The sequence below is a fragment of the Notothenia rossii genome (genome assembly GCF_949606895.1).
Source record: "Notothenia rossii genome assembly, chromosome: 9".
In the NCBI taxonomy this organism is placed as follows: Eukaryota; Metazoa; Chordata; class Actinopteri; order Perciformes; family Nototheniidae; genus Notothenia; species Notothenia rossii.
In genome coordinates, this window is record NC_136907.1 from 35,707,714 (window position 1) to 35,733,561 (window position 25,848).

Here is a 25,848-nt window from a genome sequence, read left to right on the forward strand (position 1 = left end):
AGTTACATCTTCAGACTGAGCTGCACTCGGCTGGGTCAGTGGGCCATCGGCTACGTGACCAATGATGGCAACATACTGCAGACCATCCCCCACAACAAGCCGCTGTTCCAGGCTCTCATCGAGGGCTACAGGGAGTGCTTGTATGCCACCTATCACACACACTCTCTCCCTCTTTAGCTCTCCGCTGTGTATGAGCAACGATCACCTGCGTCTCCATTAGTCTCATCTGATTTCCTAAATGTTTCACTCTCATAGTGCCTCTTGAAGGTTCTTAAGTGAAATCAAGTTCCTCTATGAAATAGCTGTTCCTGTCACACCTGGTAATCTGACAGGCTTCCCTCCCTTTAGTGTGAGCATTTGGATCACCGTAGTAGCAGCTGGTTGAGGCTTTTTATGCAGTCCTCTGTAACTGGGGAGTGGGGGCTATTTTAATGACATCTGTTTTTGATCAACCACGGAGACCCAGTGAAACTCTGGGGGAAGTTCACTTCCCGTCAGTGCCTCTGTTACATTTCAATCATTGTGGGTTGAATTAGAAAATAGTTACTGCTCAGCTCTGTAATGATTGCTTTTGGCTATATTGTATTTTAATGTATGTATACATATACATATTTATATATATATATATTTAGACATATTCTGTAACACATTTCAAGTAAAACAATGAAAACAAGTGCTCCTATTTCTGCTTGTAGTTCTACTATCACTCATTTGAAGTATTCTTTCTTCATCATTTACAAGAATGGAATTTGCACAGGGTTGCATTAGAAATGCTGGTGTAGTTAGTCCATTCATGCTAGACATGAAAGCACTCGAGAAAACAAAACAAACACAGTGTTGAATTCCTGTTCTTTGCACAAGAAGAAATGTAAATAAACTAAACATTGGTGAAATGTCAGGGCAGATCATCTGGCCAACATCACATTTCACATAAATGTGTCAGTGAAACACTTTCCAACAGGTTTGATATGAGGATAGAGCCTTTTCTATTTAAAAATGTGGGCACATTTATCCCAGACGTTGTCAAAATTGGGCTACAGTTTAATTAAACCTAGTGATATTGTCTTTTAGCTTCCTCCGTTGTGCTCTGGATTTAGCTACCTTACTTTCTGTAATTCCCAAAACATGTCTTTGATCCAAATGTTTAGAGCCAATATCTGTTTGTTTGTAACCTTAGCTTGTTTGAACGTTTCTTCTCATTCGCAGCTACTTGTTCCCTGATGGTCGCAGTTACAATCCTGACCTTACTGGTTTATGTGAGCCAACGCCTCATGATCACATCAAAGTGACACAAGTGGGTTTAGTGTGTTTGTTTGTTTGTGTGCGTGCGTGTGAGCGTGTGGAAACATGTTTCCTCTAGATAAGCGGAGTAATGTTCATGGTTCCTACTAGTCATGGAATTTCTTATCCATAGAAAGCTAGCATACATCATGAAGATGCAGACTACCTGATGACATCTAAGTGTGTAAAATGTTCAATGATAACTCACTGAACTTGACCAAATATTTCGTAATGTAAAACAAATTGGCGTTCTGTTCCGGAAAGCATCTATAATACAATATGAACATAAGGTTTATGGACGCATGTAGTGGCTGTATACTACATTTGTGTCTACTCTTCTTTGGTTTGATAAATGAATAATTGAATGAATAACCGGAGTTTGCTCTGTCCAAACAGGAGCAGTATGAGCTGTACTGTGAAATGGGCTCCACCTTCCAGTTGTGTAAGATCTGCGCTGAGAACGACAAAGACATCAAGATCGAACCCTGCGGTCACCTCATGTGTACTTCCTGTCTTACAGCTTGGCAGGTATCGTGATCAACCTTATTGCATAAACTTTTCAAAATCAAATCTCTGAACATGGGGCACAAGTTTCGTTGGTCGAGTGCTGCTGCTATCTCACATACAAGGGCCATTGTGGGTTAATGCCAGAATCTGCACATCATCAGCTCTGGCTCTGTGTCATGTCTACACTGAGCACACTGCTGTGGATGGTTGTTGTGCATCAGAAGTTTGCCTGTTTGTAGTGACCTACTAAGACATTACTGCTATGTCCATAGACATTTTTTGGGCTAGTTCCCCCGGATAATTTTTTGTCACAACAAATAATTAATACATTTTTACGGAGATAAAAGTGTTTGTTACATTGGGATCTATGGTCCACTCAATTTACGTTCAATTGTCCCTGACATAAACAACTGGACCCTGATGTAAGTGTTTGAGCAGCTTTTGGAGCGTAGCCAGTGGTGATCTGACCACGTCTCTGAAATATTCCTGCTGCAGTGTTGGAAAGCTTTGGGTGACTTTACTTTGCACATAGCTTTCAGTTTAAAGCCCAGTGTTTCCAGAGCCCGTCTTGGGCTATGTGGAGCGTGGGCCTGGCAGCACCCAAAATAACTGTGTTCGTCATACTTCCTGTTATGAAAACTCAACATGACCCTGCCTTCTTCCACAATCTCAGCCAGTGACTGAGTGACGTATACCAGTGTGTGTGAATATATGAGTGCTTCAGCAGTGAAGTATTTTCCTCCACATTAGTGAAACTGTGAGTCAGAGAGAGAGGGAACCCGGTAAGGTCTTGTTTCGGTTCCATATCTTCCCTCTCTCTGTATGAGTCAGCTGGGCTCAGACGCTGACTCCTAAGTCCCAGCTGGCTCGTGCTCCATGTAATTCCACATCCTGTTAGTTTTTGATCTCTCAGAGGAGTACATAAGAGTGTGTCCTAGTTTTAGATCTTAGTTTTACCCTGACTCAATGGCGCTAGGACTCGCTGGGTGATTCTCAGTCTGTCTTATATTCACAAGACTGTATATTTCATTAAATGATAAGCTTTGTGTAGCTTACTAATGATTGTGTCAAGACTTAGTGCCTTAGAAAGGAACAGTAAGGCCACAGGGTGATGTGGACGATGTTAAAAGCTGCTCCAATCAGTACCTTTATTCAACAATGGATAGGATGACAGCTGGCAGGTGCACAATCTTCAGTATATTTTTCTGCCACAGTAACACTGTTAACAGTAGTTGTAAATTATCATCAGCATATGTTCATTAGCAGGTTTCTGGAGCTTTGAGCAGCGATGGTAAAGAGCAATCCAGAGCTAATAAATAACGTTTGAATTAATTCAATTTTTTTTAATGTGGCTCACACTCTGTCTACTGGATGTGTTAATGTAGCGAACAGTTCAAAAATATCAATGTATTGTATTGTTTCTTATCTCACCTTTTTCCTCATCATGGTTCCCCTCCTTTTCATACCCCTCTCCTCCTACCCATTATGATTCAGTTTCAAACATGCCTTTGGTGCTGCCCCTACCAAGTCCCAACCATATGGCCACCACAAACTCAGCTTTGTTCTCTAATAAACTGTTTGCCTTTGACTGTAGACCCTTTTAACCTCTTATTTATGAACCCTTTATGACAGAGGCTGCCATGTGGAATATGTACATGTAGCCAATGAATGTTGTAAAGTCACAGAACAGTTTTCCCTGACGAATATATGCACAAACATGTGTCCTGTCAACCAACCCGAGTCCTTTCATGAGTCGGGGACATGAGAGTAAGACATAGGGCAATAGTGCAGCACATAAGCCGCTTTCACACCGCAGGACTTGCCGTACTTTAGTGCCGGCACTAAAGTACCACGGCACTGAATCCGCCAGGGGGCTAGTGCCAATCGCATTCACACCGCAGTACTTTCCCTGAGGCAAGATTACACTGACGTCACTTCGTTTTCTTCTTCTCTGGGTTTACTGGCAGGCCGCAAAACCACTTCACGGCGAGTACAAAAAAAAAAACGAGAGAAGAAGAACTACACGGGGGAGGGGGTATGAAGCCCACCCGCTGCACATGATATATATATATATATATAATAGGTAGGCTCAGCAGACAGACCGTAGTGCAAAGATAAAGTGTCACATGATTATCTACTAAATAGTGAATTCAGCATCAACTTCACCAACATGAAGTTCATATACGTGTTACTTTATGTCCCTACTAGAATCCGAGCTCAAATGACTCAAACCAACAAAATGTCCAAGCAAAGAATCATGTGCACCATGAGGCTGGGTTATAAGGGTAATTTACAAATAAAATACCCCATTATAATAATGGACTTTATCTTTATGTATTTATTATATATTACCCCCTCAGGCTGATTTTGGAAAAGGACATTAAAGAGCAACTTCCAGGTTAAAGACACCTGTGAATAAATGTGTAGGAAAATGATGAATACACTAGATTTTCAAAAAGATATACAGAAATATACACTACAGTGACATCTGGCGTCGTTTTTGTAAGAAATGTTCACTTCCGCATAAAAAAGCCTCGGAAAGTGACCTCCCGCGTGTGACGTAACACGGGGGACACAAGGGGGAGAGCGGCCAGTGTAACGTATTAATAAACATGGATCCCAATGCTAGTTTCGACACAGAAGAAGTTGAACATGAATATTCAAATGCATATGACGGACCACAACCTTATAATTATTGCTAGGCGTCCAAGAGACCAGGAGCAGCCAAGGATTAGAAGAAATAACGGCCATCGGAGAGAAATTGAGCTGTGGTGTGAGGAGAACCAGTGGAGAAATGGGCAGCTATCTTGGTGAGTGACCGGCGTTATCTACAGAATGTTAGCTAACGTCACATCACAACATTGTAAAGTTAGCTATCATATATCAGGCTATAACTAAAGTAGCATTGATAATATAGTAACGTTACTGGCAGGACTGTTGATACTGATCCATAACAGAAACTAATGCGCAAGTATCAGCCGTATCTCACGTTACCTAATGCAACTCCACACTACAGTGCTGTGTACCGGAGGGGAGACGCGAGATACGGCTGATACTTGACGATCTGGCGGAGGTTTTGTGGTTTTGTAGCGAGGAAAAAAATGGCTGCCTAACAAAGAGTTCCCGGCACTGAGTAGTCCCGACGGTGTGAATGCAACATTATTGGTACTAACGGAACTAAAGAACCAAAGTACCAGGGAAAGTCTTGCGGTGTGAATGCGGCTATAGCCTTCCCATGTGTGTCCCAGCTGTGTGTTGGAACAGCCTTCCTGTTGACGGCCTAAGTCAGGGGTGGCCAACCAGTCAGAGGTTAAGAGCATAGACTGTATATATAAATGGACGTAGGGTCCGTGACGTCACCCATAGGATTATGCAGAGTTGCCAAGAAGCCCTTAGTAGGCGGAGTCGGCCACTAACGGCTCGACAGTGACGTCAGAGTTCAACTCCCGCCTTCTCCAGCCTGCTCCAAATAAGGGCAACGAGGCGGAGGCGGGACCTCCTGCCACCGAGCTGAAAGTTCCAGAGCTAGCTGAAGCTACCAAGCTAAGCTAACATGCTCCACATCTGCACACTGCCGTGACATTTTACGTTTCTAAGGTAAGCGGACATGAAACTATTCAGCAAAACTATAAATAATAATCTAAGTTAATGAGTTTTTAGCATAATACTTCAGAATCTTAAAATCCCTTAACATTTGTATGCAATTGTGCTAAATTCAACACTGGAATCAAGCAAATATTAATATGTTTGCATGACATTAGTTATTTATATGTTGATATCACTTAACTATACGTTTAATACATTTAAGTCAAGCTAAGGTACATGTGATGGTAGCTAGTTAGTGCTCTTACCTGTGAGGCGTCCTCCAAACAGCATAATAACCCAACTGTATCATTAAAACTAAGTAACAGTTCTAGATCCTTGACTTTAGACAAACAATTCAAAAGACAACATGTATTTAAAGACCAATCTTTATTTGAATGTGCCTCTTAACCTGATATATTAGTTATACAGTAATAGTATTGACAATCTAAAAAAATTGAGCAACTCAACAGTCCACTTTATGTTTCTTATTGTCTAAAGCATTTGTTATTTTCATTTTCCCCCTCTCATATTCAGTGTGGACGGATTGAGACAGCGTGGTGTCCAGAAAGCTGAAGAGACTTCAGGGAGAAACCTCTGTGTGATGGACGTCCTGTCTGTTGGTTTGGAGAGGACTGAGGGTCTTTCCTCTGTGAGGAGGTCCAGGCCTGATTGAGGAGCCCATGCTGGGCAAAGCTGATACCAACTGCACAGGCCTAGTCTGTCACTTTATTTGACTAAATGTGTTTACTTATACATTTAATAGGTTTACACCTTCTGTCCATATGTGCTTTTTATTTAAAACATGTTTGATTAAGTTTTGGTTCACATTTCAATAAATTGTATTTGCACTCCTTTTGTCCATTATTCTTACTGAAGATTGGCCCCATTTATTTGTGATGTTGCAAACTCTGCGGTACAAGGCACAAGTGATGTGAAGCTCATAAAGCGAGGCAAATAGAAATAATCAGCTGATGGAGTGTAGATGTGGAAATAGGTGCATTCGATCAGCTGTTTTTACAATAAAAGTAGTTTCTTAGTGTACTGGTCTTAAAATCTCATAGCATCAGCTTTTAATTTTCCTCTTGGATGTTCTTCTTGACCCTCAGAGAAGGAGAACATGTCGTGTCTTTCAGGCATGTCTTTTCCTGTAAACAAAAATTACAGGAAACAAAACATATTATTGCAGAACAAGTGTGTTATTTATGAAAGCGGTGTGTTTGTGCGTTTAGGGGCTGTAGATATAATTATTTTGTAATTGTAATGTTTTTTTTTATTTCAACAGTGAGCTACAAAGACAATCAGATAATGAATGAAAAGTATGAAGTTCATCAACATTGAAATATATGTTATTATCAAAATAATATTTAACTGTTATCAAAACGTAGTGCAACTGTAGAAGCTTGCTCTGTTGTCTTACTGAAAGAATAACTTTTACCACGTTTTTTACAGTGACCATAATATTGAGAAATAAATAGTAGCAGTTCTCACTATGTGTTAAATATCTTTGCCTTTAATACATTAAATTAGAAAGCTGACAAAATCATATTGCTTGTTAACATCTAAATGTAACTTTTTGCATGGAAAAAACCCTCAACTTAACTGATGTGTAGGTGATCTAGTATTTAGTATTGTTTAATGGAATGTATATCAGTGTATTAAAGTCAATACTTCATTTATTTAAACCAATATCTTTCTTGATTCTTTGTACAGTATGAAAAAAAGAGTCTTTGTACCTGAGCTGAAGTTCACTGCTGTGAGGAGTCGACTTATGTCTCTCACTCTCTGGTCCAGCCTGGAAACCTGGACACCTTAAACCAGGGGTGCCCACACTTTTTTGGCTGGTGAGCTACTTTTGAAATGACCAGCTAACCGAGGTCTACCAACCAAAAATAAAAACCCAAATTGCAAGGGTTGCTGAATAACACGTTTTATTTTTACATGGGATAACTACAATAGGGCTGCAACAAACGACTAATTTGATTATCGATTAATCTATAGATTAATGAAACGATTAATCGACTATTCGGACTACTACTGTGTGCCTTGCACAATTTCTCAAACGCTCTTATTTAGCCATCAACTTTTAGATTTAGTTTGAGGTTGTTTTAGGCATGTGGAAACTAACAATGAAGACAATAAAGATGAATACTTGATTCAAAAATACATATATTATTAAATTAACTTTTGTGAACAAAATTAACATTGCTTTTTATTTGAATTAAATAAATAATATTTCACATCAAAAGAAACAACAATGTTTTAACAAATCGTATTAAATAATGAGATGACAGAACTGTAAACAGAATAGCTGAAACTTTAACAAAATAAATAACTCAGTTACCTCTAATCATTAACCCATGTTTGTATAATGTAGTTAACTCCGTGTGTTGCTGCTAGCATACATAACACCTGACGTGGAAACGTTACTCATGGATGGGGCTACAGAGCTACTCGAAAGACAGTCGAACCCGGTGCATTCCTCCGTCTGAATGTGGTGCACTTTTGCTAAATGTTTAGACAAATTGCTCGTGTTACCGCCCTTACATGCTAAACACTTTTGGTGACGAGCATTGTCCACCTCAAGACGGGTAACATGTAACCACACCTTGGAGCGCTTCTCTCCACCATCTCCTCCGTGTGTTGCTGCATGTAGCAGATGCGTGTGTGTAAACTGCCCCGCCCCCTTGCAAACAGACGGGGGAGAGAGAGATCTCTTCTGGATTGGAAAGATAGAAAATACACCGACCATAGACGCATTTGTTTGTCTTTTTGCATGTTAGAAACGAGTTGGCGACACTAAGACTAAGAGATAATGTTTGTGTAGCAATAATACATGACCTTTCTCTTTCTCAACTCGCTACTCGGAGGGAAGTCGCTGTCATATGCCTTGTGAACACTCCGATAATGCCTCTCCACGTTACCTTTCTTTGGCAGAGCGACGCTTGCTTTACAAATAAGGCAAATAACCTTTGAATGTGACATCACAAAAAAAGATTCTCCCTCCCATTCTGTGTGGAAGTGGTATGTCTTTAGCTTTTTGCTCGTTCCCGCACTCATTTTGTTGTTTGTCTCTCCCGGCACTTGACTGATTTTGTATCGCTTTGCATTCTGTGTTAACAGACTGGAAAGCAATAGGTCGCTTTTTCTGTCAATCAAGTCAACTCCTGAATTAAGTGGCAGGGAGGCCAAAGGAGGAGGGATCAAAACCTGTTTTGTCTATTTTAACGGAGCTGGATTTTTTTAAATTTATGAATGACTCGCGATCTACCAGCATTGCCCCCGCGGTCGACCGGTCGACCGCGGTCGACGTACTGGGCACCTCTGCCTTAAACAAACAGATATATGTAAAGTACCATGTGTACAAACAATATAACTGATTCTCTTCTGTTGAACATGTTGGATTGTGTATTGTCCGAGTCAGGGTCCTTTTTAGTTTACTGTAACTTTGGAAGTTGTGTTACCAATGCTTACTGTTTATTTGATACCCATTTGGTAATGCAATTCATAAAAACAACAAGGTTTGGGTTCGTTCTTCAGATGACTGTGAGTTAACGTGTAAGCTCAACAATGAACTCCAGCTCAACCAACCATATTGTAATATCTAAGTAATCATCTTGAAACATGACATTAATAATTGTAATATGCAATGCATTGCAATGCAGAGCCCCCCCCCCCCCCGTTGACAATCGTGATACAGAGGATGCGCACCAAGCAACATCTCCAGGTGCTCTTTTGAAAACCAGAACAACAAAGTTATGTGCAGGGCTGATAATAATCATCTCTCTAAGTTACAAGGAAGACCTTATTTTATCAACCTCAAACAGAAGCCGTTTGTTGTACAGTATTATCCCACTTAACACTTAACACTTTTCTATTTCGTTTTAACCTTTATAAATATAGTCTATGATTTTAACTTGGAGGCTACTATTAGCATTGTTAGCACCGATGTAGCTACCACTCGCTTACACGCTAACCCAAGCCGTAACATTAATTACGTAGCTGATTAAAATCCTTAACACATAAATAAGTACTTGAATTTCACTTACCGCAAAACCACATTCATGCACCGTCTGTTTCAACCGTCACAATAGTCCGATATATAAGCATGAAGAACAAACAAACACGGCCGGGGGCAAGTTGTGTTCCCTGGATGAGCTGAACAGGCAGAGTGCCTGTAGCTAGCTTCACGGAGCAGCTAGCAGAGAGACAAGAAGCTAGCAGTAGCAGTCACTTCACAGAGCCGTCACTCAATGTGACCACGCCCTAATTTATGCAAAAACTTTAAGACCTAATATAAATAAAAGGGTCGTGTTTGAAAACAATTCACTCACAGATCCATAATCATGAAGGTGGAATCTAACTATATTCATAATAATATTTATTGCATCCATGGGTAGAAACATGTTTTTTTCTGCTGTAAAGTTGGGCATTTTAACATGGGGGTCTATGGAAATTGCTCCTTTCTGCAGTCAGTCCCTATCGGCCAATATATGAACTGCAGTGTGTGCCACTTCCGTATTGGCGTCCCGGCTCTTCCACAGAGTTTGCCGCTTGGTTAAGAGCCACATTTTTTCTATCTTACTGCAAAGAGCCACATCAACCACACAGTCACTGATACCGCTTGTTTCAGTTTTTTGTTTTCTGGAGACAAGATTTCAACCACGTCACTGATGCATTTTTGTGGCATTGGGATATATATTTTTTAAATCCTCTGGAGCAGAGAGAGGAGCTGTGGATTATTGTTATTGATTAATGCATCAGTTTCTTAGGGTCAAAAACACTAAACTCACAACTTAAAATGAAAGCGTTTAGTTTATTTAATAAAAGAGCACATGTTCAATGTGAAAAGTGACAGTAGTTATAGATAATTTGCAATTTGGTGCTATATATATATTTAAAAAAAAAAAATAATATATATTTTTTAAACACCTTGAATTTCAGGGGGGGGGGGCGGGGCTCCGTTTGCGCCCCTCCAAGACAATGGTAGGGGAAACGCTGGATAGTGTTTAATCAATGATTTACGTTTCCCTCCCCCCCCTCAAAGGTGATTGGTTCTCTGCATTCAGGTATTATTGTGATTGGCTCTTGGGCCACATCAAAATTAGACGCGTCATCCTCTCATACTGAAACCAGACACCACACATACACACGTAGGGAGAGCCGGGACGAAAGTAACACGGGACGAAAGTAACACGGGACTTAAGTAACGTAGCGATTTTATCCGAGCCCAAACAACTTTGACCGGCCAAATTACGTCAGAATGATCAGCATTCAATACTTAACAGACCTACTAAATATCAGGTTTAACTGTCAGGAGTAGTGTTGTCACGATACCAACATTTTGGTTTCGATACCAAGTCAAGAATTAAGATTCCGATTATTTTTCGATACTTTTCTTAAAAAAAGGGAAACAGTCTTAAATGTAATTAGTGTGCTTTATTTCACACCAGAACCATAACACAAACTTTTAAACAATGAGAACAATAAATAAAAGAAATGACAATAATTCATATTAAATACAATTAATACATTTCTTACAGACAGGCCTCGTGGTGTCCGTAGGCTTGCCCTCACTCTCAGAGATATAATGTAGCTAAAATACATCAACATTTCGCTTCTGGCATCTTTTTTGTCAACAAGCCGATGCGCAGCTGCAGTTGCACTCCCACTTGCAGCCATGCTTCTCGTTTTTTCACATGCTCTGGCAGCTAGCGCGTGCACGAGAGAGGGGAGGCACTTGAGCGTGCTTGAGAGGGGTGGGACTGCAGGCATGGCTGCAGTGCAGGGATTGGAAGCCGAGCGCTGAACACACACGGCTCTTATTAAAACGGCGCATTCTCACCGGAGTACTTTCCCCCGTCATTCTTAAAGTACCGATACTAATGAAACCTCGGAATCGTAACGTTTTTAACGGCAGGGTATCGCGGTATACCTTTTAAGTATTGGTACACCGTGCAACACTAGTCAGGAGTCAGTGTCTCTCCCCCAAACTCACACAAATACAACTCGATATGAACTGAAGAGCCGCATGAAACTAGGCAAAGAGCCGCATGCGGCTCGAGAGCCGCGGGTTGGCCACCCCTGGCCTAAGTGATTCTTCATGTTCTCAAACCCAACAGAAAGATGAGCCACGCTCACCAGATCATTAGAGGAAAACTAGAAAATGCATTTCCTGCAGAAAATGCGTGCGAATGCTGTAAACTGTAAACTAACATGATGGTGAATTATCTGTCGCCATGGCAACGGCATTTAATGACACCTCATAATACGCTTAGATGTGTTGATGGCTGCATCGTTACCAAACCTGTGAAATTTTGGGCCATTTCGAGCATTTTCACTGAAGTTATGAGAAAACCATGTTTCATGGTGAGCATTGTGTTGCCATGGCAACGGCATTTGAAGAAATCTCAAAAATGTCCCGTAGATGTCTTCACGGCTGGACTGCTAGCACACATGTGAAGTTTGAGCACTTTTTGAACATTTTCATAGGAGTTATATATTACATTAGGAAGTTACTAGGGGTGTAACGGTTCACAAACATTTCGGTTCGGTACGTACCTTGGTTTTTAGGTCACCGTTTGGTTAGGTACGTTTTCGGTACAGCAGAACAAATTATCACAAAACATAAAACATTTTTTTTTTTTTTTTATTATTATTAAACTGCGAATAATGTATTCACTCAAATAAATACAAAATATAATAAAATAAACATTAAGGTGCAGCATTTCGATGAACTGAAATAATCTGTATTTGAACTTTACTGTACTAGTACTCACAAAACATAAACTATTAGTTTTGGGTTTTTAATTATTATTAAACTGTGAATATTCACTCAAATAAATACAAAATATAATAAAATAAACATTAAGGTGCAGCATTTCGATGAACTGAAATAATCTGTATTTGAACTGTACTGTACTAGTACCTAAGCAGCCAGTTTGACATTATGACTTGCTTGTCATTGTATTTTCATGTTTTTTTAAAGAAAAATTAACTTGTCCACATTGCTTGCCGAAAGGGCAGATCTGCTGGCACTAACAATGTCTCCTGCTGTGGAGAACACCCTCTCGCTAGGGACAGAGATAGCAGATACAGCCAGGTAGCGCTTTGCTAACATGGCAACATAAGGATATTTGGCGTTTGTAATAGCTTTGGCTCGGTCTGAACTTTTTGCGAGTGGTGGAGGCTTAAATGGCTCAAAATTATTTTGATACCGGTGATATTCACGTTCGGTTGATGCCTTTTCAAATGAGTGTGCAAGTTTGATGTATTGCCAGCCGCGTGACCAATTTTAGTTTAACAATGCCGACAAACAGCTTTGGTTCGGTCCACCTGTCTTTGTCCGTCATCCTTGTACGTAACTGCGAAACCAAAATCTTCCCAAACCGGAGACTTCAATGATGCTGGAGGATTTTCGAGCTCAACTTTATCTGCATTCGCCATTTCGACAGTTCCTCTAATTACTGACTAAATTTGAACGCATCCCTGTGACCATCTCTCATAGTATGCCTCTCATCCAATGAAATGACTTGCTCGCTCTATGACGCGTTGAACCCAATGTGAGCAAATTACTCTGAATGCTGCGACACAGCACCTGAGATTACTTCCAAAAAGTTGTTCACGTTCTACATTTTTTACGTTTAACGTTATATTAGTTCGGTACACTTCGGTACACACGTGTACCAAACCGAAGTCGGTACGGGTATGTGTACCGTTACACCCCTAGAGGTTACATCACTCTCTTTTCTCTTGATCGCCCTCTCTCTCTTCTCTCTCTTCTCTCGCTCGCCCTCTCTCTTCTCTTGATTGCCCTCTTTCTCTTCTCTTGATCGCCCTCTCTCACTTCTCTTGATCATTCATCATCATCAGTGTGTGTGTGTGTGTGTGTGTGTGTGTGTGTGTGTGTGTGTGTGTGTGTGTGTGTGTGTGTGTGTGTGTGTGTGTGTGTGTGTGTGTGTGTGTGTGTGTGTGTGTGTGTGTGTGTGTGTGTGTGTGTGTGTGTGTGTGTGTGTGTGTGTGTGTGTGTGTGTGTGTGTGTGTGTGTGTGTGGCTCCGATCTGCCCAGCAACACCATGACAACCAACTGCAGCACTGAGTCCCATAAGAATGCATTGGGGATTATATCTGACAATTTTGCCACCTGTTCAAAAACTATGGCTCTTATAAAGAAATTACCAGACCGTGAGCATCAGGGAACCCCGATGAACTGAAATATGTTTTTTGGGGGGGTTTTGTGTGTAAAATGTGGAGATGGGAGCAGTTTATCTCAAATGTACTTCTCCCTGCTCTGAAGAAAGATCCGGAACAATTTAACATGGGAATCAATTGGGAGCTAGCTGGACTTTGTCTCTCTTCATGCCCTCAAGAGGCCTTTTGTTTAATATTTATTTTTTTTAACGATTTTTTTTCAACCTATGAGAGGTTTTTCTACGTTTTTCATGAAAAAATATGTGACCTGCTCTATCGAAATCAGTCGCATTGACCCGAAGACACATTTTGAGTTGTATACACTACTGGAAAGAGGATATTCCTAGCTTTCTAATGATATCAGGATTGTTTTTGTACTCCAAATATTAAGCGAAATATGTCACATTATATAATGACTGTCACCGAGTCATCATTTTGATGAAAAAGGCCTTTAAAGTTTTCTCTTCTCTGGAATCCATCGATCTGATTGGTTATTAGCAAATGATCAAAATACTACGGAGGGAAGATATTTTCGTTTGGATTACTGGTCTGGGAGAAGCTCGCGAGTGTGTGTGTGTGTATACGTGTGTGTGTGTGTTTGTGTAATTTTGCGTTTGTGTGTATTGCGTTCCCGGGGAAAACCCTCACGAGAAACACCGGCTGTTGTTATGTCTGCTGTGACGTTACATTACTCCGTTCTCCGCTTGTATTTATGCCGTTGCAAGCTTAAAAGCTGTATTTATCATCTGAATTTGCCGAAACAAGTTTAATATTCTGAAAGCCAAGACTTTGTTTAATTGAAATCAGATGAAAACAAACTGTAACGGACCCTGCCGTGTTATTTATGATTACTCTACGCTTACATTCATAATGTCAGCCGGAGGGAGGGGGTGCGGCGCTGCGGAAGAGCAGATTGCCTGTCATCTTCCCTTTACAAGCTTAAAGAATGTATTTATCGTGTGAGTTTGGAAATAAAGGTTTCATATTCTGAAAGCCAAGACTTTGTTTGTTTAAAATCAAACAAAACACCCGAACCCGAAAAAATAGTTTTTTACGCAAATCCACGTTTATTTTGAAATGAGCCGTTGCGACTTCCGACTGATTTCGATAGAGCGGGTCACATATGTCTGAGGAGTGTAGGGTTTGGGAATTATGGCAAGTTTAAAATATTTTCGGGGGAGAATTTCAGGCACTGCTGCACTCTGTTTTGAGATCAAAGCACTCCAGACTTAGCGAGCTGCTCCCTCCACTCCAATGTTAAAATCTGAAAAAGGCCTCTACCAAGCTCCAAACTAAATTCAATATCTCAAAAGGTTTCAAAGATATACAAAATCTGATTAAGAATTGAATAGCTTAAGGTCTTGTGATCATTTGAAAGTTGGAGTGAAGTGTCAAGCTGAAAATATGTGGAATTGTAGCATTTGGCGCAAGGTGTAGGAAAACAGGATTTGAAGGCATCTCCCATTGACTTCAATGTTAAAAAAAGAGTTTAAAAAGCTGAATATTTCAAAAAGTATGAAATATTTTGAAAAAGTTGAAAGTTTCTCATCAATTGCTGAAAAGGCTGAATAGTTTAATATTTGAATGGTTTCTGTGGCTGAAAGTAAACAGCATTCGCACTAATAAAGATTTTAAGAACTATAGTGGAATGCTGTAAATAGCATTCGCACTAATAAAGATTCGAAGAACTATAGTGGAATAGGGTAAGCATTCACACTAATTAAATTGCATAAAATATTCGGTTCAATACAAACTTTTTCCCTTATCTGTTCCAGGAATCAGATGGTCAGGGCTGTCCGTTCTGTCGTTGTGAGATCAAAGGCACTGAGCCCATCATTGTTGATCCCTTTGACCCCCGAAATGAGGGCATCAAGTGCTTCTTCCTGGACCAGCTCAGCTGCCCCCTGCTGGAGCTGGATGAGGACGAGGACCGAGAGGACTGCCTGGTCATGAATGGACTGGCCAACATCCGAAAGGTAAAGACTAGTGATCTCAGCGGCTAGTGGCTCTGTTGATGGTCCGGCTGAGCGATATCTATCAAACTCTGAGAACGAATGCTCTCCTGAGCAGTGTCAGGGTGACCTTTAAAAGGGAACCCTCAAGCAATCACGTGATTAACAACACACACACAAAAGAGCCAAATATAGGCGGAATAACCATGCTTTTTCATTTTATTTTAACCTTTTACACTTTCATATGTTATTCTGGATAAATGTGATTGTAATTAATAGCAATGAAATGTGAGCTAAACACTCATCCCACTTGCTTTCACACATCCGAAGATCTCTTGAATTTAGGGGCCTTTTAAAGTATTTGATCCATAGTGCATTATGGTCAGTCTCTGTCTCTCTGTCCCTGATCAAAGTGTATAAAGGGAAAGCTCTTTGATGGCTTGAAGCATTTGAAGAGGTTATTTTCTCTCCTGTCAGCACTGTGCAGAGCGGCAGAACTCCCCCATGGTGTCTCCCAGCTCTTCCCCTCTCAGCCAACACAGAAAGGTCCACGGGGGAGACCCCCATTGCATGCAGCACCTCGGCCTCCCCCCCGTCCCGCCACGGCTCGACCTCATCCAGAAGGACGCCATCCGCTCTCCATCGGCCAGCCCCACCGGCTCCCCCAAGGTCACTGATTTTATTCCCCAACTCAAAAATGTTCAGAAAAATAGGTCTGCTGTATTTTCCTGCACTTAGTGTATATGATAGTAATTTTATAAAAAAGCAAAGGTTATTTTAAGGTATGGCTTAAGAAAGCACTAAATAAGGTGTAAACACAGGAATCAGTTAGTTAGAGAAAGTACAAGGATACAGTAGATACATGAGACCTTTTTAAAGGCAGGGTTAACAGCAGGGTGAGGCCAAAGATCACTTTTGATTTGACAGCTCTAAAATGCCATGAAGATTTGAGACCACACTGAATGGGAACACAGGGCTATCTTTGCATAGATGTGTTTTATATAGATCAGCTTCCACAGTGTGCTCACTAGCCTTCCTGCAATACACACAGTACAAACAATGGAACACAGAGAGAGGTGTGTGATGTACAAATGAGGCTCTGTCTTGGATTGTCTTCTGTCATTAAATTAAAACACAGCACTTCTCCTCAACTCTCCAGTCTTCACCAGGCATGTCCAGGAAGCAGGACAAGCCCCTCCCAGCACCACCTCCTCCCCAGAGGGAACCACCTCCACCCCCTCCCCCTGAGCGTCCACCTCCCAATCCCCCAGAGTCGCGCCATTCCTGGGTTCCAAGTTCTTCTCCCTCGTCATCTTCCACCGGCATGTTGTCAGACTCACAGCCCCCCCCTGAGACACGGGGTCCCATAGGATCAAAGCCCCTGCCCCAGCTCCGGCACAATGGCCCCTCTCACCCGAACGGAAGACCACTCAGTTGTCCCTCTGCTGGATTTGGGAGGTTCCATCAGCGAATGGAGGGGGCTGGCCCCTCAGAGGGCTCCAAGGTAGGGCGTAAAGACCACTTAGATCCTTAAAGGGTAGTTTGGGTGTTTTGAAGTGGGGATGTACGAGGTACTTATCCATAGTTGGTTTATTATCTGCGACCAAAGGTGTGGACTCGAGTCACATGACTTGGACTTGAGTCAGACTCGAGTCACAAATTTGATGACTTTGGACTCGACTTGACAAAATCACTAAACACTTGCAACTTGACTTGGACTTCAACACCAATGACTCAGGACTTTATTTGGACCTGAGGAGCATTCTGACTTGAGGTGACTTAATACTTTAATGCAGGGGTCGGCAACCCCTGGCACGCGTGCCAGCATTGGCACGCGGCACCGTAACCAGTGGCACACTAGGCATAAGTGGAATAAGTGTGCAAAATATTTAAATTAATTTTCGGATCCTGAACGCGAGACCGCCGCCAGAGCGCGTCTCCCCGTTACCTGCAGAAGGAAGCCATGCACGCAACGCAGCCCCGCTCTCTTTATCTCCAGGTGACTTTCTTTCGCTTTCCTCCGTGGTGCAGTGCTGATCGTTTCACCACGGGGGAAAGCACTATACTAATTGCAGTACCCATAAGGAGCTGTACAAATGACGCAGTTTTTGCGTGGCTGTGTTTATTTAGTTGAAAGCCCAGTGGCGATCTGCTCATCTCTCATCGAAATAATATGCTACAAAGGGGCGGACTGGCCATCTGTGTGTTGAACTTTCCTGTCGGCTCCCAGACCGTAGTCGAGGAGGGCAGAATCAACAAGCTTCAGGTTCAATAACCCACTTTAGCTTAAATGACTGGAGAGAGGCGAGCTCTTCTTGGGAGGACGTTGCATTTATTTAGCTGTTCTTCTGTTTCACAAAATACATCACATACCTCTGTTATTCTGCTTTCCCGTTTCACTTCCAGAAACATACACACGTTCCCTCACTGTCGCTCTACCATTCACAAACACACATGCACAAGCCGCACCCCTCTCTCTCTCTCTTAAAGGGACAGCGACCTCATCTCACTCTGCATGAACCTGATATCATAACTTGTGTGTTCTGGAGAATCACAGAACGGACGATCGTCCTTATTATTATGGCGTTTAAACCAATTATTTAAATGTGTTTGTGAAATTCGGCATCATCTAAGTTGCGCTGACAGGTCCACACACTGCTTCCCCGCAGCGAGGCTCCCCCGCCCTCCTGCTGATAGTTGACGAGCGTCAAGCTCGTCAAGCTCGTCAACCCCCCCCCCCCCCCCCCCGTTGATAATTATCGATCGTTGGCACGCTGATAACATTTTTTTTTTTAAATGGCACTTCATATCAAAAAGGTTGCCGATCCCTGCTTTAATGTATTCAAAATAAGTTTGCTGAAATATTTGTACCGAATCAATAAACCTAAACTTTATTAACCTTGGCAAGTTGACATGTAGCATCTAATACCCAAGATCAGCCATGATTTAGCTATAAACGGTTGCAGGACAGGGTCGTGACGCTTTGTGACCCAGCACCCCAGCACAAGCTTAACAATTACCCCTAAGGTAATCACAGGGATGTGTAACTCTTCTTTTCAGCAGCATTGCTTTTACGTGACATAGTATATAAACTAGTTGTTTATTGAGTATATTTAATAGTTTTGTTGTATTTTATGTGGATGATAAAAGGAAAATATAGACTGCTGATTGAAAAAACAAAAAAAACAACCAGTGTTTTGCACGTAAATACATATTTTGCATCACTAAACCCACACTTCCTCATGAGTGGGCAGCTTGAATGGTTCAGGAAGTGTTAAGAGTTTTACTGCAGAGCTGCGGAATCCTATTCACTACGTTCCTCCTACTCCAAAATCACAGAGGAACATAAGATGTCTAGCAAAATATATATGTTTTTAATTCACAAGACATTCAGTGGACATTCAGTTTTGTAAATGTCCCCCTCCTCTGTGTGCAGCCCTTCTCTAATGGTGTGCAGCTCAACGATGAGTATGACATCCTGCCCTCACGGCAATCACCAACTCAGACCATGCTAGCCAGTAGCCACAAGTGAGTATCACACACACACACACACACACACACACACACACACACACACACACACACACACACACACACACACACACACACACACACACACACACACACACACACACACACACACACACACACACACACACACACACACACACACACACACACACACACACACACACACACACCCACACCCACACCCACACACACACAGACACACACACACACACACACACTGATCACACTGATCCTACACTATGCAAGCATTTAGCATGCGCTACATTATGAGGGAGACAAAATCCCTCCCCCTTTTTAAACTGGCCTCTGCTGTTTAGGGGCGGCAGTGGTTCAGTCTGGAGGGACTTGGACTTTGTCTTGTCTTAAACAAGGCTTTTATACAAAGGTGTGTAGAAAACGAGAGGGCTATCACTATTAGCTGTCAATCAACAGAGAAATGTATTAACTTATGGGCAGGGCCGCCCCTCCCTACACGCAGAACAGGGCAGAAACTCTATTAGCCTTTAAACTGCAGCCAGAATTAGATTAGCTATTCCTCTGTATCGGGCTAAAGTGGAGGCAACGGATGGAGCTGTCTCCTCTGATGAAGCTTCAGCTGAAAGGGAAAGCTCTGGTTCTGCTGAAAACTATGTAGTGTTGTTAAATATTGTGAGGCTGGTGTATGACACACGTCCCATATACAAATTACATAGTATGCATTTTAGAAGCACAAGTTATATTGATAGGATCACGCTAACACTTTGTATTACTATATGTACATGTATGTACAGTAACAATCAAAAGTTTGGACACAGCTTCTCATTCAATGGTTTTTTTTATTTACATTTTTTTCTACTTTGTAGATTACTACATTATTACATCAAATCTATGAAAGAACACATGGAATTCAAAATATGATTTATATTTTGCTGGCTACTGCAGCATGTTGTGGTAGCCATGCTGGTTAAGGGTGCCTTGATTTCTGAATAAATCACCAACAGTGTCACCAGCAAAGCCCCCCCCCCTCCCCCCCCTCTGTGTCTCTCACAAAGACACAGAGGTTTGAACCAAAAATCTGAACTTTGGACTCATCAGACCAAAGTACAGATTTCCAATGTCTAATATCGAATCCTTGTGTTTCTCGGCCCAAACAATTCTCTTGTTTTTGTTGTTCATCCTCACTAGTGGATATTTGCAGCGATTGGACCATGAAGTCCTGATTTTAGTCTCCTCTGAACAGTGGATGCCGAGCTTTGTCTGCTACTTGAGCTTTGTGGGCTCTAATCTGAGGTGATTTAATTTGCGGTTTCTGAGGCTGGTAACTCTGATGTATTTATCCTCTGCAGCAGAGGTGTCTCTTGGTCTTCCTTTCACGGACGGGTCCTCATGAGAGCCAGTTTCATCATAGCTTCCCATGGTTTTTTGCGACTGCACTTCAGGATACATTCAAAGTTCTTGAAATGTTCTGGATCATTTCTTAAAGTGATGATGGACGGTCGGTTCTCTTTGCTGAGTTGAGTGGTTCTTGCCATAATATGGATTACAACAGTAGTCAAATAGGGCTTTCCAGTGTGCACTAACCCTACCTCTGCACAACACAACTGATGGTCTCAAACACATTCAGAAGGCAAGTCATTCCACTAATGGACTCTTGACAAGGCACACGTGTTATTTGAAAACCATTCCAGTTGACGACCTCATGAAGCTGACTGAGAGACGTGAGGTGAACACTAATACGTGGTGCTGCAGGTTTCACACCACCCTGAATTCCACTGAAGCCCTGATCAGTGTTGGGACATTTGATCCATTCTTAAAGAGCCTGTGACACTGACAGCCTCCCAACAACTGTTGTGCAATGAAATATTGGGCTACTAGTAATCTCGAACCATCAGCTTAAAAAAGAAGGTGCGATACCATTCCAATAAATATCAATAATTTTGAACATCGCGGGGAAATTCCTTCGACTCATTTTGAAGTTTGGGGGAAGCCGGAAGTGACGTCAATGCGGGAATGCTTCACTGTGCGGCGAGAGAGCCAACACTGACAAAGTGTGTTGTCATGCGTAGAAATGGTGAATTACTGAGTTTAGGCACGTTAATAACGTTTTAATGAAGTTGACTACAGTATATTCATATTTGTCAGTGCTTTCATGTCAATTCAGCAAACATAAACATAAATTATCGTGGTGAAGATGATGAATAAATTAGGATTAAAAATCGGTAGTGAGAGCTGCTGAATTTCCTCCCGTCGGATGTGATATAAAAACAAATCGATTATTTTTGTAGTCGTAAACTCAAGTGGATGAAACTACATTTATTAGTGCTTTCACGTCAATTCGGCGAACATTTGATACATTAAATGATCGTGAGGATGATGATTAAAAACCGTTTGTTTGAGCCGGTCTGTATTTCCTGATGAAAAAACAAACCAATGCTTTTTGTAGTTGTAGTACACCAACATGGATTAAACGTGTGTTTTTTTTACCACAATGTTGGGGAAATTAATGGATAAAATGCACGGATTATGATTATTATTATTATTCCCACTCCGATCGGGACGCTAGGTCCACCGTTTCCCCGCAGCGAGGCTCCCCCCGTTGACAGTTTATGTGGGCTGGGCTGAGTGCAGTGGCAGACTACCATCGGGCCGAATCCCGATGGGCCGGTACCCAAGCGGGCCGGTCGGATAAGTCACTAGCACATCCCCCACTCCCCCCGTTGACAACTTACTAGCGGTACCGAAGTGGGCCGGTCGAGAGTCCTGGGCTGATTTTTAGTCCCAGTCCACCACTGGCTACATGACCGTATTATCGCCCATATTGACGCACCTAATTCCTAAACTTCTAACAGATACAACATAAACCGATCCTTCATATGAGCTCTCAGACACGTTCAAAATTAAACTGTCATCGCCGTCATCTTGCTGCTGTGTGCAGATTTCATTTCATTTCATTTCAAACCTTTATTTAATCAGATTGGTCCATTGAGATCATAGATCTCTTTTTCAAGGAAGACCTGCAGCATATAGGTTCCACATGAAACATAAAACAATAAAGGACATCATACATTATATTTACAGGATACATTTACATAGTTATAGACATTTACAAGTGCCCATAGTATCAACAAGCATTTCATTTAGCCTAGCTTTAAAAACATGCAGAGGAATGAGACTGCTCAGTTTCAATTCTTGCTGAAGATTGTTCCAAGCAAGTGGAGCTGCGCACATAAAAGCTGTCTTACCTAAGACAGTCCTTGCTCTTGGCACATCTAACAAAACTACATCATGGGATCTCAGACAATAGCTGCTTGCAATTCTCTATGTTATCAGAGAGCAGATATAATACGGGAGTTTACCCAACATGGCTTTATAAATAAACGTATACCAATGACTGAGCCTCCGTACAGTTAGAGAAGGCAAACCTGCCCTGACATACAGGGTACAGTGATGAGTAAGTGCTTTACAATTTGTGACAAATCTCAGTGCGCTGTGATAGGTGGCATCTAACTTGTTCAGGCAATAGGTAGGTGCATTCATATAGACCAGATCAACATAGTCCAGCACAGGTAAAAAAGTCACAGTGACTAGCCTTTTCCTGGCCTCAAGCGAGAAACAGGACTTGCTTCTGAAAAAGAAACCGAGTCTAACCCTCAGCTTTTTAAGCAGGTTATTGACATGAAGTTTAAAAGTAAGACAATCATCAAGCCAGATACCTAAGTATTTATAACAAGCAACCACTTCTAGTACTTGTCCTTGCATTGGTTAGTACCAATATAATAATAGATGCTGGGATCCGGAACGGTGCAGCTGGAGCTCTTGGCCCGCAATTACGTCACACATAATTTGGCGGGATTTGAAGAACCCCCAAGAAGATCCAGAATATGGTCAACATTGAAGGGGAGATTAATGGTTATCAAAGTACAAATATCCCAAATCAGTTCAGTAACGGTTTCAAGGGGACAATATTTACTAAAATTGATGGGTTTAGATGATGGGTGAAACCCGTGTCACAGGCTCTTTAAAGAACCTGATTATTATCCGTCACGATTACTCCAAACAACCACTTCATGGCTTTATTTACCCAAGCAGTCAGAGAGAGGTTAGCTGCTTTTCACTCTCTCAGGTCCCCAGTGAGGGTGCGTTCACACCTGCATTGTATAGTCCGGTTTAATCGAACCCTGGTGCGTTTAGCCGCTTGGTACGGTTCATTTGGGTTGGTGTGAACACAATCCGAGACCTCTTAAGTGAACTAAACAACCGGACTAGGGTCGGCTCTAGAACAAATCGAATGGGGGGGCAATCATTTACCAAGGCGGGGCACACACTGCCGTCAACAACCAACACACAAACACCAACGCAAGTTCAATTTCAAAAAACATGCTGTAAAGACTATTGTCTTTCAGACACATTGCAGGGGTGTAGTGCTATTTTATAGCGCACCTATGACCTGTGCATACATGCACGGTTGTGGCACGACCACCAAAACAGAAACATATGGACATAGCCCACCATATAAAAAGTGTGCAAATGTATTTAGAATCCTATCCGTGTGAACATATTTTAGGTGGGGGGTGGACCTAACCTCCTCTTTGAGGGTCTGGGGTCATGCTCCCCCGGGAAGATTTTTTTTAAAATATTGAAGTTAAATGCATCAATCTGATGCACTTTGAAAGCAAAATGAAGAGATCTATGGATACATCTCTCAGCATCCATATGAAACAACTGTACACAGATTTACTTTTTCTTTATGGATATTTTGTCAAGGAGTGAACTCTGAGGCATGAACCCAATTGCAAGACCCAAAACTCAGACTCCGATAGCGTTTCAAAATAAAGACTTTACTGAAATTTTGCACAGTAATAAAAATAAGGAAAACAAAACACTCTTTCGAGGAAAACTAGAATCGTGATCAATATCATAGATCCGTGAAAGGTCCGTGAGGTAAGCCGATACGTAGGTCATCGAGAGACAACAAACTGACAATGAACAGGAGGGAGCCAACACAATATATACACAGGTAAAGGGGACACAGTTGGAAACAATCAGGGCGGGGAAAATAATCAAGGACGCAGGAGACAGAACGGGGCGGGGAGCGTGAAGGCCTGAAATGAGAGGAAGAAATAATTAAGGGCATAAACATAAAGCACAAGACAAAGGGACATGACAACTCTAACATAAAGAATAAACTTTCACTATAAGTTTCTTGGACATGACATATTTTACTAATCACTCCCCTTTTAAACTGTATTCTTGTGTTACTGTCCTATAGTATTTCATAACCGTTTTTCATGTATTCTCTTATTCTTTAATAACTTTAATGATCATATAAAGGTAGCCTATTCCTCGCAAATACTTGATTACATAAATGGTGACCAAACCGTTTGAGACCCACTGAGATAACCTACACTAAAGTTAACTATTTAAATACTGAGAGAGTCCTTACAGATGTAGCACTCCAGATAGGACTCACATGGGTGTGTCCCAGTCAAAAGCCCAGCGGATCCCAGTGGCTGGGGGTGTTGCCAAATTGCTAGAGGGCGTTGCCAAATTTCCCCATTTGTTCAATTACAGGATTTAACCATGAGATGGCGCTTCATTCACAAATACACAAAGACAACTGGGTGTTGTAGAACTTAGTCTGTTTGCAATGTTTGCAGCTCTGCAGTTGTGTTTGTTGAATACTGTAGCATTTAATCACTTATTTGTTATGGTTTTCACAGGCTACTATAATGAAAAAACATCAATATTTTAGATCAAATAAATTATATAGTTTGCTTTATGCAGTATATTTTTTGTAATATTGTTGGGGTGCTTTTACACAGTGATGAAGTAAATCAATTTATACATTAAGATAAGATAAGATGGACCTTTATTAATCCCCGTGGGGAAATTCAGTAGTTCAAACAGCAACAGGGTAAGAGTGAAAAACAGGATAGCACAGATTCACACAGATTAATAAAATCAAAAATAAGATGAGCGATAAAAATAATAATAATGAGAAACTCTGAAATAAGAAATGAATAAAACTAAAATATAATTATCATATCATATATTATAATGTATTGTATTATTAAGTAATATCATACATTAACCCCATTATAGCAGATGCCACCTGGAATGGTTGAACACATTTATGCATCAATAATTACAACTGAGTATTTCTAAATACAAGTTGTAAAAATACTTATATGTCTTTAATATTAATAACATAATGATTAATTTCAGATGATAATACTTTTCAGGGTTAGGTCCGGTCTGGCAGCGCTTGGCTCTCTGCTGCAGAGAAGATCACTGCTCTAAACAAAGTCAAAAATCCTACATCCAAACGGAATAAATATAATTAATTAGTATTAATATGTTAATATTGAGCTATTTCAGGGTCATACGTTTTGATCATTAAAAAAAAAAAAATGTATTTGAAAGTTCAAGTTTTTATCCTGAACTTTGAAAAATAAAATGATGTATTCAAAATAAAAATAAGTATAAATCCTACATCCAAACGGAATAAATATAATTAATTATTATTAATATGTTAATATTGAGCTATTTCAGGGTCATACGTTTTGATCATTAAAAAAAAAAAAATGTATTTGAAAGTTCAAGTTTTTATCCTGAACTTTGAAAAATAAAATGATGTATTCAAAATAAAAATAAGTATTTGAAATCATTTTTCAGGTTGAATATTGTTTTGATTCAGTTCAGCAATTTTTTTTGAATAAAATATTTATTTTCAGATTTCACTTTTATACATATTTTTATATTTGAATCCCCATTTTTTTCAGTTACATTTTTATCGTTTTCAGATTCAAAACAATTATTTTTTCAG

General features: G+C 40.9%; 1 protein-coding gene across 1 annotated transcript in view; it reads left to right on the forward strand.

The window, feature by feature from the left end:
• Positions 1-25,848, forward strand: part of cblb (Cbl proto-oncogene B, E3 ubiquitin protein ligase) — a gene marked incomplete at its 3' end in the record, with an annotated part of 107,396 nt that overhangs the window by 42,030 nt on the left and 39,518 nt on the right. Inside the window, exons 7-13 of the mRNA XM_079650960.1 lie at positions 3-140; positions 1,207-1,294; positions 1,678-1,809; positions 15,336-15,536; positions 15,990-16,181; positions 16,672-17,016; positions 18,949-19,040. Of these exons, the coding sequence (XP_079507086.1) occupies positions 3-140; positions 1,207-1,294; positions 1,678-1,809; positions 15,336-15,536; positions 15,990-16,181; positions 16,672-17,016; positions 18,949-19,040 (1,188 nt within the window). The remainder of the gene's footprint in view (positions 1-2; positions 141-1,206; positions 1,295-1,677; positions 1,810-15,335; positions 15,537-15,989; positions 16,182-16,671; positions 17,017-18,948; positions 19,041-25,848) is intronic.